General features: G+C 39.1%; 1 protein-coding gene across 1 annotated transcript in view; it reads left to right on the forward strand.

The window, feature by feature from the left end:
- EYS (eyes shut homolog) overlaps positions 1–15,012 on the forward strand; it is an 884,174-nt gene that overhangs the window by 818,656 nt on the left and 50,506 nt on the right. Inside the window, exon 43 of the mRNA XM_063330257.1 lies at positions 11,265–11,447. Within this exon, the coding sequence (XP_063186327.1) occupies positions 11,265–11,447 (183 nt within the window). The remainder of the gene's footprint in view (positions 1–11,264; positions 11,448–15,012) is intronic.

Consider the following 15,012-nt stretch of genomic DNA (forward strand, 5'->3'; position numbering starts at 1 on the left):
AGCTCTGGCTTTTTAGTAGTTTTGTGTAAAAGCAGCCAAATTCAAACCCTAGTCAGATAAATTTCTTTTCACATTTAATTTAGTAAAAAGTTGCTTGTATTGTGTTTCTTGCCAATTGTAAATCTCTTCCAGTATTTATGATCACGCTGGTGAATGAAAGTGTTTACAAATAGCACCATTTCAGACCAAATGAATGCACATTCTTCAACAGTGCTAGGAACTTTTTTTTCTGTAAAACACTTTTTAAAATACTTCCTATATATTTGATTTTTCTGCTTTTAAAACTGGGTCAGGAAGATGTATCAACACCTCATTGTGGAAGCAAGTGAGGATTAGGTTAGCACTAGAACTGCCTGACATCCAGGGAGATTTGTCGTTTCATAGTATCTAAGACTTAAATTAAAGTCTGTGGTGCTTGCTCGATCCAAAGAGAAAGCTTGTACTCAGACAGTTAGAGAGATGTACGTATCACCATACTTCAACTCTTTTAAAATGAAAGAGAATTCTGATTATAATTATAATGCTTTGAATAGAAATGTGGCCAAATCATGTTAACATGATATAGAAGTCAAATAGTTTTAGCCTAAACTATTAAAAATGCTATTATTGTGTCTCACAAACATAAGCAGAGTTTAGGACACTTTTCCTTTACCTCAAAAAAAAAAAGAAAAAAAAAAAGGCAAAAGATGTTCAATTGCTACCATGTCTGTAATCAGCCTTTATTTCTTTTTTCTATTTTTTTTAACACATTCATCTAAGTACAAACTGGGGGCATTCCCTGGTTGCTACAGGAAATTGATATGGTCTGTAAAATATAAGACCAGTATGTTTGAAATATCTGAGTGGAAGGAATTTTGATAAATAAGATGCAGATATTTTAAAGAGGAAATACCAAGGTTTCATTGTACTGCAGCGTTGCGATGGCCTCATAAATATGAGTGAAGCAGAAATGGTTCATTTGCCAGGAACAGAAATGAACACCTGGACTTCTAAACTCTTGATGATGTTGTTAATTATATGTTACACAAGAAACTGGGCTCTTCTGGGAAGCTGTTAGTCATAATATGAAGTATTTTGTTAAGCCAGGAATCAAGAGCAAGCGCTTCGTAAGCACAAAGGTAAATTTAAAAGGAGAAGGATTTCAAAGGAATGCGAAGATGAGTAATTGTGTCAATTGCAGTGTTTTAGACCAAACATCAGTGTTTTAGTTTCACTATATGTTTCACGTATGTACATATGTGACAACATAAAACAGAGTCCTAACTGTGACATGGTATTCAATAAACACACACCGAAAAGGGCCACCCACAGCACGCGTTCACAGCAATCTGTATGTTCCTTGAAACACTTCTGAGCAGCATTTATGGTAATGCTTCACAGTCCAAAGGATTCCAGCAGATTTTCTGTAGGGTGTATTCCCCCCATGTATAAAATTCATTTCAAAGTGCTGAAGTGGGAATAGTCACTTGCTCTGAGCTCTGTAGAGTGAAAATCAGCCTGCAAGCGAATTGCTTCTGAGCAGCTATGTTTGGCACACAATGTCACCTTCAGAGCTGTTTGGGTCTGCAGACCGAACTTTGCAGTTTGGTGACAGCAGACGCCCAAAGGGAATTTCCTCAGCTAACAAAAAAAAATTAATCGCAAGATTTCTGGTCAGTCATAAGAGACTTGGGAGTGCTGATCTGGGTCGCTCTTCTTCCTGTTCAAGAGAATTTATTTTCTGGGTCGTTTGTTTTTATCTGGGCCTTAATTTCCCCCTCCTCTCCAGTGTGAGGAATGTCATAAAAATTGTACAAAATACACACAGGCCCACTTAGACACTATTAGTGTCACTGCTCTATTACCAGTGTTTCAAATTCATATTTTCATCCTTGAGAAGTGAAATCACTTTTATTATTTCAAATATCAGCTTCCAATCAGAAGTACAAGTCACTAGTCCCTGTGATTACAGAAATAAGCTAAGCTAATAGGGCCCATGGGCTCCATGACTACAGATACCACAAAAAAAAAAGTAAAAGAAATACCTAAGTATTTACTGGGAGTGGGGAGGGGAAGGCATACACCTGAATTACCCATTATGCAGATCATGAACTTCTCATACAATAGTCTTCCAGATGTCAAGAGTCTTCTACTACCACCTTGAACTCTCACCTGGCAGTGCACTGCCCTGCAGCTCCAGCATCCCTTATCTTTTCATCCGTTCACTTCCCAGAGTTTCTGTGTGGAGCTCAAGAGGAAAAAGAAACTGTGTGATATCTGGAAGCGAGCTCAGGCTTTGCAGGAAGAATACAGAGCTGTGGTTCCTTTATGCAGGGAAAGACACAAAAGGCCAAAGCTCAATTAGAGTTGAAACTGGCCAGTGTTGTTTCAGATAACAAGGTGGTCTTTTTTAAATATGCTAATAGCAAGAGGAGGTCTAAAGAAAAGATTGGACTGATACTTGTTGAAGATGGTTGTCTCACTTAACAGGGATGAAGAAAAAGCAGAGGCATTCAATGCTTTTTTGCTTCATTCAGTTGTTGGGCTAGTTGGTCCGCTGAGTCGAAGGACCACAAGTGTGATAACAGTGACTTTACATTTGTGGTCACTGAAATTTTAAGGGACCAGTTGTATCAGCTGAATGTTCACAAGTCCGTGGGGTCCGATGGGATTCATCATAGAACCATAGGGTTGGAAGGGACCTCTGGAGATCATCGAGTCCAACCCCCTGAGTTGCCAGAGTTCTGAAGGAGCTAGTGGATGTTATGGCAGGACCTGTCTCTATCATCTACCAAAGATCTTAGGAGTCTGGGGAGGTCCCTGCCGACTGGAAACTAGCCAGTGTCACTCAAATGTACAAAAAAACGTGTGAGGGAAGACCCAGGGAACTACAGACCTGTTAGTCTAACCTCAGTTCCTGTAAGAATTATGGAGAAGATTATTCTGTGTGCTACTGAAAGGCATTTAAAGAATAATGCAATCACCAGGCACAGTCATTATGGATTAGCAAAGGGAAAGTCCTGTTTAACTACTTTGATCTCCTTCTAGGATAAGGGGAAGGCAGTGGATGTAGCTTTTCTGGATTTTAGTAAGGCTTTTGATACTGTGCTTCACAGCATCCTTCTGGACAAGTTGTCCAACTGTGAGATGAATGAGTGCATGGTGAGCTGGGTGAAGAACTGACTGAAGGGCAGAGTTTAAAGGGTTGTAGTGAATGGGGCTACGTCTGGCTGGCAGCTGGTCACCAGTGGTGTTTCTCAGGGTTCAATTCTCGGGCCAGTCCTTTTCAATATATTTGTCAACAATTCGGATGCAGGAGTTGAATGCACCATTAGCAAGTTTTCTGATGATACCAAAATAGGAGGTGGTGTTGACTCTTTTGAGGGACAGGAGGCCTTGCAGAGGGGTCTAGATAGATTGGAGCATTGGGCTATGATTAATGGGACGAAATTTAACAAGTCAAAATGCCGGATTCTGCACCCTAGGACAGAGTAATGCCAGGCACAAGTGCATCAAACACAGTACCACCAGCCATTCAAGAGAGGGGATTATCCCACTGTATTCAGCGCTGGTGCAGCCTCACCTTGAGTACTGTGTGCAGTTCTGGGCCCCCCAAAGAAGGATGTGAAGGTCCTTGAATGCATCCAGAGGAGGGCAACAAAGCTGGTGAAAGGACTGGAAGGAATGTTCTACGAGGAGCACCTAGGGAGTTTTGGTTTGTCTGGTTTGGAGAAAAGGATGCTGAGGAGTGACCTCATTGCTCTCTACAGCTTCCTGAGGAGGGGAAGTGGTGAGGGAGGTGCCAATCTCTTCTCCCTGGTATCCAGTGACGGGACGCATAGGAATGGTTGAAAGCTGCACCAGGGGAGGTTTAGGCTGGACATTAGGAAGCATTTCTTTACCAAGAGGGCGGTCAAACACTGGACCAGGCTTCCTAGAGAGGTCATTGACACCCCAGGCCTCTCAGTGTCTAAGAGACATTTGGACAATGCCCTTAACAACATGCTTTAGCTTTTGGTCAGCCCTGAACTGGTCAGACAGTTGGACTAGATGATCACTGTAGGTCCCTTCAAACTGAAATAGTCTGTTCTATTCTGTTCTAAATGTCAGCTTAGCTCCCTCAACTTGCCTCTCCTTCCCAAATTACGCTACATGTCTTACATGTCTGTACAGCAGGCCTTCCACCTCATTTCCATGGTTGGTCCCTGGGTAGGTCCCTGTCCTCTCCATCTCTCTGCGTCTTTACAGGCACAAAGCACATGGAAATTGCAGCAGCAAGTTCTTCCTCCACCTATCAGCCAGCAGTCCCTGATCCAATACCTTCTCATGTACTGCAATGCACAGAGCGAGATTCCTACCAGAACCTTGTGCCAGAGGTCTGCAAGCAAATCAGTATTTAAAATTGGTGATGATAAATATATAAGAATTTATAAAAATGCACTTATAAATTGCTTCATATAGCTTTGTTAAGTGAGCTGCTCCCTCAGGAGTACATGTTGTAGCTCAAACATCCAGTCTTCTTGCTGCTTCATTAGAAACATGAGCTCCTTTGAAAATAATTTTTCTAAACTCAGCTAAGAAAACATTTTGCACTCTGTTCATCAATATTTCTGTGCTTAAGAGCAAGTTTTGGTTTATTAAGAGCTGTATTGCAAACCAGTAAGAGAAACAGTGGCTGCAGAATTTTGTGATGACAAAGGGCATTTTTCTGAAGACTTTTTTACAGCTTGGAAGACTGGAAAATACAATGCTTAGTAGTAATTTCCATTCCTTTTTGCATCTTGTCTTTGCAAATATGTGAGCTGGTATTTAGGAGAACTGAATAATACTCATCCCACAGTGTATACGGCTGCTGATCCTGGAGCCAGACACTGAGCTAATAACTGTTCACAGTTAGTCAGTGATAATATAAAAAAAGTGGATTATCTGATTGTAATTCTGTAGCCTGAAGTCTTCATCTCTTTCTATCCCTTTCATCTGTCTTGTTTTTTGCAATGTATTGTAAAGCTGTGGTTCATGATGTATTGGCAGTGAATGCTGAAAGGAACATTAATTTTAAGTCATAACAGAAAATTCAAAGATAATGAAACCATTATTCTTTTTCTTCTTTGTCACTATATTCTCTCCTCTTTGTTAAGATTTTTTTGTAACTATAGTGGATTTTTTTTTACCTCCCGCTTTTATGCTTACCTCGGATAAGATGTACAATCTTAGGGAAGTACGTAGCCAACCATATTAATATATTTATATAATGGGATAATTTGTCATTATTTGTTTGTGAGGCAATGGGACATACCATACCTTATTACTTGTTCACTACTGGGAATGCAGAAGAGGACAATGATGAATGGCGTAGGACTGACAGAGATACACAGGACAAGATCAAGGACAAAAAGTTGATAAAAGGCTTCAGTATTCTGTCAGAGTGGCATGTGTTTCAGGCAGGGTGTTAATTTGGAGTGTGTTTTTGCATGGCTCATAATCAGAGCCATGGGGACGCATCTCTGTTCTTTGCCACTTCAGACTGTACACTGCAAGAGCAAGAGTGGAAATCAGCTTGGGTGGTGCCTAGCCAGGAAAAGGGAAGTAACCCGGTGTGGTTAGCTGTGCCCTCTGCTATTTCAACCAGCCCCAAACATTTTCTACCTAGTGTTTTGAAGGACTGTATTTCAAGGAAAAGAGGGCTATAAGATTATATAATTTTCTGCACAGTCTTGGCTCCATAGCTTCGTAATGAAAAGAAAGAGAATAAAAGGAAAAGGTGGAGTTATCTTGTTTGACACAATTTTACCAATCACTGTATTTTTCATACAGGGTTATTAATTCTTTTTAAGTTAAAAATATGTAAGAGTATGGCAAACTAGTCTGTATTAAAATCAAACTAATGAAGGTCATTGCGTGAAAGATGTTTCAAAGACTGAATATTTTACATTGATGCACATTTACTGACAACCTTTAACTTTTTGATGTGATTGGATAAAGATCGCTTGATAAATAATAGTGTAGAGAAGAAACATGATTAAAAATGCAGTATAAAATCTTTAAGGTTCTGTCCAGAAAAGATAAAATATGGAATAGCTGTCAAGCTAGATATATTGTATTAGCCAGAAATATAAGCTTTTCACTCAGGATTAATTAGCATTTCTAAATACATTTTACTCTTCAGAGACCAGCATATGGAGGGCTATTTGCAAACACTTCCTGTGCCTGCCTGCTAAGGATAGGGTAGTTAATTAGCTACCACATCTGTCTTTTACTAGGTGTGAGAAACTGCTTCAACACTGTGGAGAAAACTGTGAAGAAGTAAACCAAAACAATGCATGTTTTCATAAAATGTGCCTGTGGGGCTTCTCTTGCCTTATACAGTATTTCTCCATTTGGTGACCACATGCCTTATATAGGTATAGCTCCATATGGTGGTCACTCACCATTCCAGGTAGCATCCAAGCACTGTGCACCCACAGGGAGGACCAGCACAGCGGGGAGCAGGGATGGGGTATGACAGCTTGTTACAAGTGCAGGCAGTGCTTCTGCAAGTCAACAATGAAAAAGGACGGTCCAGTCAGGGAATCTGAAATTCCCTAAGCCCTAAGGTGGGGCTGAGGTGCTCATCTGGAGAAGGAGACATGCCCTGCTTCTTGCCAGCCGCCTGGTAACCACTGTCAGGTAAATGTGTGCCCAAATATTAAGTTTAGACCACTATTAGTGATTTAATGTTGTTTTGACTTGGGTAATTGTACTACTGATTTGTATTTGTTACTATGCTGTTATTCTGAGATAAATTCTTTATCCCAGAAACTGTTGGCTGGTATTGTCTGTTACCGCATCTGGAACCTATTGCACGGCAGGGATGTCTTAAACCCTTATAATGCTGTATATGTTATTGAATGCACTTCACGGCCCCAGCAAAATGCACAGTTAAAACTGGATGAAAAGACCATAAAGAGCTGAGAGGAGATGCTCAAGTAGTCAAAGATGGACATCGTTCATGAAAATTGCTTCTCATCAGATGTTTTGAAAGGGGACGTGCTCAGGTACCCGGGGATAAGAAATCAAAAGGTCAATTTGCAAAGAATGTTTAGCGACTCTGATCTAATCTGTAGTTCAGAAATCTCTACTCAATTCTTCAATACATTCCAGACTTTGTGCACAACTTTGTGCAAATAATTTACTTTCTGAGTGCCCTATGGTTCCCATTCTTTAAAACCAGAAAAAAAGTCTTTCCTTGATTTCACGGAGAATGAGGTCAGAATTTCTAAGTCATTTAGCTTTTGTGGCAATGAGGACCAGAGACAAAGAACATGTAGAATGAGAAGTAGTTGCAGGATTATTTTATCAGGTTATTTTTCCGCTGACATAAAGTGCAGCAACCATAGGTGGTCAGCTGTAATGCAGACATCTATATCACAGGTGCCCTCATTTGGTCAGACGACTGCCGCCCATTGTGTACACATGCAGATTGCTTTTAATGAGCAGGAGGCTTACAGCCTAGATATGTCTCTTTCCTATAGTATATAAATATAGGGAAAAATCGGTAAGCAATAATGTGAAATGAAAAAAAAAGTCTAACAATTATTAAACACCAATGTGAAAGAAAATGTTTTTGTATTACAATATAACAAAAAAAATATTACATATCAGACTTTTTTTGTGAGAGTGCAGAATGTATGATTGATTATATGTAAGCTTTCCCCATATGGAGATCTTAAAAGTAAAGTGCAATTCTTGTACCTGGTTCTGGTAAACTATAGGAAAAATTGCAGTGTACGAAAAGTTCCAAACCAGAATATTTGTCATGTTTTGGGTGGAAGATAGAGCTCCCATCTTCTTGCCTTCATACAAATGTGCGTTCAGTGTGCTTGCACGTTAAAGATCATAGATGTAGGGCATTCATCCAGCGTGCGCTTAGAAATATCTATCCTGCCTTCAGTAACCGTTAAGTAACATGTCACGTTGACATTTGCTGATACAACTTCTTCAGGACTTCGCACAATATTCTTCAAAACATGCCACTTCTGTCTAAGGTGTTTTGAACTTGGACTGTCACTGAGGTGTCTCTAAGAAGCATTTTAAGCCTGCTTAAGTGTCAAGATTTTGACATGTGACAGTTGACCAAATGCAGCATACACCACCTGTCTGCAGACCCTGAGTATTGACGTCTATATTTACTGGTTTTAACATTTTTAATAGAAGTCCTTGTCTTTCTGTAGCATTTTCTGTTAATTTATTGCTATAAAACTTCATCGTCAATTTGGCCTGGTAATTTTTCTCTCAAGCCTATTTTCTTAGACTTTATCCTAAAAACAGGAGGAAACAATAGGTGAAACCACAATTTAAGACAGAATAGCCAACCTTTTCAGTATTGTGAGGAGCCCAGGCCATATGTAGTACCACAGGCCATGTATAAATGGTGATACTAGTCTCTGGAGTCAAATAATAGCAACTTCCTATGACGGCAAACTTACCAAACTAAATTTTGGATCACATGTTTCATTTACTAAGGCCAGTTCCCACCTCTGCCTTCCTAAAAGACTATCCACAAGCCCCTAATTTTAGGTAAAGTTATTTAAAGATAAACTATTTTTTTAAATAACCTTAAATAGGTGCAGTTCTATTATCAACACAGTTTTGTCGTGACTCCAACAAAACCTCTACCTGGTAAATCTACCTATCACTTTGTTACATGAGGAAACGCACACAGAAAAGTGATTCTTGTCTCAGTAGCCCCGAATTTGCTGCCTCCCAGCTCATGGGCCAAACTATTCTTGATTAAATGAGATATGGTTTTAGTTGTAAGTATGAATTGAGATGTTTAAGCCTTTTGTTCTAAGATGTGTCAAAACTGCAGTGAAACTGAAACTAGTATATAGTAATAATCTAACAATATGTATGTATATGTGTATATATATATATATATATAACAATTTTATGTATGTTGTGCAGTACCTGGTCAGTGGGAATAGCATCCTTCTTCTGTCCAGGTCCAGCTGCTATAGAACGCTTTGCAGGACATTCCTTTGTTGATGTTCAACTATCTTTATAGGGAATGCTGAAAGGAGCAAGTAGAAAGGCAAAAAAATAACTCCCCAGTTAGAATGCTCCAAGGAAACTGCTGAGACAATGGCATACTTCATCCTGGTAATTAAGTGTTTTACCCTGCTGGGAATAACTTGTCAAGAATGGATTCTTCAGTGATCTCTGTCAGCAAACCAAATTACCTGGCTCCATAGTGGTACATGATAGAATTTGCCTTTCCCATTACAAAGGAAAGCAAGAAAAGACAAAAAACACAAAAGCCTCCTTTATTTTAAAATAGTCTTGGCTCCTAAATATTTTGTGTTTTATTAAATAAATAGAAAGGACGAAACAAGTTTTAAAAAAAGGAAGGAAGGAAGGATACTTCTCATTAAAGGAGCTGCCTGTCTGTCATAGCTTCCTCAGAAGCAAAAAATGCAGAACATGAGCCTCCTTCACGCATGTCCAGGTAATTTGAGGGAATACTAGTGGACTGCAGACAACAACAAATTTAAATATGGGAGAGTTGTGTTTTTCCTCCAGTGCAGCACATGACTCACAAATGTCTGGGACTTGCGGTTACGTTCGGTCAGACTAGGTTGAGAACAAACTCATTGCCAGTTTTTCTTCTAATTAGGACAAAATCACTGTTTTGTATGGAAATTTCCTGGCTCCCATTTAAGATCACAGAACAAGGCATAGTGTGCCACATGTGTGAAGTAGTGTTTAATAAATGGGACGGTGCACTCTGTATTGCCGCAGACTCCGAATCTGTGCTAGAAAAGGTTTGTCGGAGCCGACACCTGCACCTTTTGTCAGATGCAGATACTAAGGCAACGTCTGCCACTTCAGCGCCAGTATGGCAGGTTTCCCAGGCTGCAAATTTAGAAACAGATTCCACAGACTAGAGATGGCGATATCATTTCCACAATTATGTGTGATTGTTTCTCCCATGCTGTAAGTATTTAGGGCCAGATGCTTAAATGTACTTAGGCTAACGTAGATTTACTTGGGGAAGATTATAATTCTTTACTGGCACTTCCCACTCTGGTTTGTACGTGGTGCGGCTACAAATTCCTTCCTCCCCCAATCCCTCCTACTGCCTTAGTAAAGCTGGATCCAGTCACATTTGGTGCTCAAGTTGGTTGGAGATAACTGCTTGAATCTTTTAAATCTAGCCCCATACCCAGTCTTTCAGGATTAAGCTTTACTCAGCTATTCGTCGTCTCTCTCCTGTTTTATACTCAACCACATTATCAATATGAGCACTGTGTTATCTCTGTGCATCGACTACGAGTATTGACTACTGCAGCCTGACTACTCGGCTCCAGCAAGCAGTCTTTGGGACCGTGTGGGTGCTTAGTACCAGTGCTCTGTTGATTGTTTACTGGTACAGATATATGTACAGACTTGAGTTTATTTGCTTTTTATTCGCTTTTTTAATCCCACAGTTTTTTTCAGCATAAATTATAAACTTCTGCGTCACAAAACCAGTAGGTGTTTGAATGAACTTGTAGCCTTCACAGCTTTGGACGAAGCAGGAGCTTATTGTTGGCAAAGGTATTTTAGAAAAAGCTACATGCTTTGCTTGGTCAGTGCCCAACATAAAGGAAATTTTCATTAAACTGAACCTAAATGACAGTAAAAAAAGGTTAAATAACTCATCAGTACAGTAAATTATACATTTTTAGATACTCAATTCCTAAATATTCAGACAGTTCAAATGATGGAGTAAGTGATGTGAACAATATAATCCATGTAGGTCCTATTCACTGTGCTGCAAATTCTTCCCTTTATGATGTTTCTTTTTATTAATTCTCTGTCTGCGAAGACTTATTATTCCTTAACCTCTTCAGCACATCCTTGTACTCACTTTCGCTCAGGTGCATGTCAGAGATAGCATTTCTTTTAACAGGATAATTTCTTTGTATGTTTTCTTCTGTCTGTCTGAGTTTTGAGTGTACTTATTCCAGTGTACTTCTATTTATAACTATGTTATCTAGAATCCAGGAGATGGCAGTAGTTGCCAATAATTCATTTCTAAAATAAGCCTATTTTCAAAAGTTGAAAAATAAAGAGATTACGCTCAGAGGAAAGCCAAACTATATCTGCATATGTATAAAATATTACAACATATTAATTTATTAGTATTAGTCATTAAATTCTAAAATGGGCTCTAAAATAAAATAAAATTAAGTTCTAAAATAGAACTTGCAAATACATATGTTAAAGAATTTGCCCTAACACTGAATTATTTTTTTTTCATACAGCTGTTAATATTAGTCAACCGAGTTTCAGTGGCACAGATGTCTTTGGCTATACTTCATTCCTAGCTTATTCTACAATTCCAAATATCACCTTCTACTATGAATTCCGCTTGAAATTTCAGTTGGCAAACCACCACTCAGCTTTACAAGATAACCTGATTTTTTTCACTGGACAGAAGGGCCAAGGTAAGCTTTATTTTTATTACCTATCCTTACAGGCTTTCAAATATTCATTAAACAAACAGGATAAAAATACACATGGCTTTTTCTTGATTTTTTTTAGGATATAATTTCATTAGGAGGAAATTAATTTCTTCAATACTTTCTTGTTTTATAAACACACAGTAAACAATCAGGTTGTATAAACGTTTCTTTTCATTAAGGAGAAGTATAACTGCTTCCAGTAGTTAAAGTCAACAGGTAATCTGACACTTGAGTTAGCGTATTTCTGAACAAAATAAATGGAAGCCAGAAGATTAAGGTTCTCTTTTCGGTCATAAACATAAATTTCATTATTGATTACATTTAGTTGGTGCCCAGTTTTGAGAGATGCTGCCTGAAATCTTCTTTTCATTAGAAAATCAATCCATCCATCCAACATGCCACAGCCACCCTGCCATTTCTTCTTCCTGTGTCCTCAAACAACCTGCTGCAGGAGCAGCCATGAATTGCTGCTGTTGTCACAATGGCGGCACTTCCATGGCCCACAGGACTCTCAACACTGAAATCCAACCCTGTCACAACCAGAATTGAACTCTTTGTTACTCATGTAAAATAAGAGACCCTAATGCCTGAGATCACTCAATGGAAGTTAACCCAAGTCGGCTATGAATAAGTTGTGCTACAGTCTGTATAGACAAGTATTCAACTTGGACTGATTAACACAGCTGAGAAGCAGGTTATATAAATTCAGCAATACTTTAAGTATCTTTTCACAGCACCCCGCTGTGGCAGGCGGGCATGGCCTCAGCATTGAAATGGGGTAAAATAGTAATACTACTTGTGTTCTGTCCATCTTAACATTACTGTCTACACAAGACCCATAATATTGAGAAAAGTCAAGAAAAATTTAATGAAACATTAATGCAGACTTAAAGCAGTCAGGGTAGAAGCTACTTCGTAGTTAGTAGATCATAGGAAACTTATTATTTTTACCTTAATTGTTTCTGCAATTGGAGCATGAGCTAACTGTTGGGTTTGGAGCTGTGCTATGGGATTGTTGAAGCTTAGGAGGGAGGTTTGGTGATGTGTCTTTAGGTCTAAACCCATCCCAGTAGGAGAGCGATTTAGGTACGTAAATATAAGTTTCTGTTGCCACAGTAGATGTTTTATCACATCCAAAACATCACTTGAGTTTGGCAGATATGGTCCATGACTTGTGGGAACCCTACGCTTATGCTGAACAGTTTCAGAAAAGTAATACATCAGGAAGATGAAAGGGTGAAGAAATTATTATTAGAAGTTTTAAGATACTGAGTCCCAAACGACATCATTAAAAATCAGTTTTTTGGGAAGCATTATGCAGTTACATATATATTGCACAAAACAATTGCAATACATCACATCAATAGGACACAGGGTATCCTCCATTTGCTATGTTAATACATTTGATATTTTCTTAGGTCTTGTTTTCTATTAAACTTCTTTACTTAAGTTCCTGTATCCTCTGGGGCTTCTTCCCCTTTCTCTCTGTGGTAGACTTCCAAGAGTCAAACTGTTAGTCTATCGCAATGCAAACTAAAACATGTTAGCTTAGAACGGCTTAGCAGTTTACATATCTGTGATATAACTAAGCCTGTTACTTTTCCTTTACAAAGATCCTGTCAAATTTAGCTAGTGCAACTCAGCTATCAACTGTACTTCAGTGTGCCATGAGACCCTGGTGCAGCATATGGATAACCAACCACAAATCGATTTACTTAATTTATCGAATTGATTACCCAAATTAGCCTAACACAAATAAGTATTAAACCACTGTGAGTGTATTTAAACTCAAAACTTTGCTCCGCCTCTGTCTGTGTGTGAATCAGACTTTGCTAAGTTTTTTTCCAAACTTCAGCAAAATATGGTCAGGCCTGGCTGATCCTGCTAACTGAACTATATTCAACACTATTTTAACTGCATCCAGGTCTAACATCCCTCATGCCACATTTTGCTCCCACAACAGTCACCATTCACTCCCAGGCAGTTTTTCCTTTCACTTACTAATTATTTATTGTTGTGGATGAAGGAAATATTGTCTTTCCTTTTTTGGGTAGCCATGTGGAAATACTGCATGGAGTTGACATAACCTAAAACATTTCCATCTAGTCATTCGAAAGCAGCTTTCAGAAGCCAGTGTCCCCATCATTAATTTTTAATAACAGTAATACGAAGCTCTTTTGTAATACAAACACAAACTAATCGTTAGACCATTCTTTTCAATGACAAGAATGAACTACCACATTCAGACACATTTCTGCAACCTTGGGAACTGAATTTCAAAATCTCAGTACAGAAACTGTAGGAAATGTAACCAAGCAAAAATAATACAAATTTGTCCACTGTCTTTACTCAGGATGGAAAAAATACAAATATCAAATGTAGAGCACCAATGGTGCAAAATAACCTGATTTTTTTTCTCAGTTACAGTAATCAAAAGGCAATAAAAAAAATTGCTTAAAAAAGAAAGATATATTGCACTACAGTTTCTCTGAAAAAGGCCTCCCTGCAGGGTGAACCTTGTAATATCAAAGTCATTGTGAAGTGTAAGTCTTGCAACCATATTTAGCTGAACTGAGTGAAAAAAATTCTTACTGGTGTCACTTTTATTAACCAGAATACTAGCATTCTGCGGTTATTATGTAGTTGCCAGGCAGAAACCTGGCTTTTTATTATTTTGCATATAATTTCTTTTGTGAAGAAGATGCCATATGGTAGTAACGCATTTCTGCAGCCCCATGTTGAATGATGGGTGGGCAGCAGAGCACCAGCTGCCGGCAAGGATAAGAAACAACGAGGCACCTGGTAAATCGTCATGTAGCAGTTTTATTTATTTTCTGCTTAGTTTACATGGTTGGGGAGACTGAGTAACCCCTGTTTTAATTACCAGAAAGCAGTATTTCTTGCCAAGTGAACTTTGCTTATTTTACCAAGAGGAGATGCTGTTGTTCTCACAATTTACTTTTACCGAGTACCAAGCAATAATGCTCTCACCGTGAGCAGCGTGAGGTTTTTTGCAGCCTGTGATCTTGCCGTCAAGAAGTATTTTCAATATTCCTTTTACATTTTCCCCTTTCTCCCTTTCATCCCATTTCTCGTGTTAGCATTCTCTTGCAGTACCCTGCCCGATTCCCCTCCACCATCACCTCTGCCTAAACCACGGACGCCGATGCCATTGCTAACCTCATGTGAGGTACTACCAAATGTTGTCTAACGCAGAGATGTAGAATATCTTCTTCGTCTTACCCCCACAAAGCTTAAAAATCAGAAGTCTCCCTTGTTCTGGCATCTCACTTAAAACCAAACCTCTCAGAGCAGCCAGACTAACGTTACTCTCGATTTCTCCTGATGGCAGTGGACACATCCTCTTCTTGAAATCTCAGGGCTATGGCTGACCCCTGGCTTGGGCTGGAATAGTTGAAAAACATCTCCTGTTCCCACAGGACAGGACAAAAGTTGCCACTGTCTGTATGTGTACAGGGTCCGGGGGAGATATATTTAAGAAAGGGGAGAAAACGCCACAGAGGGAGGAGGAGGGAACAAAAAGAGT

Source organism: Chroicocephalus ridibundus, chromosome 3, assembly GCF_963924245.1.
Source record: "Chroicocephalus ridibundus chromosome 3, bChrRid1.1, whole genome shotgun sequence".
NCBI lineage: Eukaryota > Metazoa > Chordata > Aves > Charadriiformes > Laridae > Chroicocephalus > Chroicocephalus ridibundus.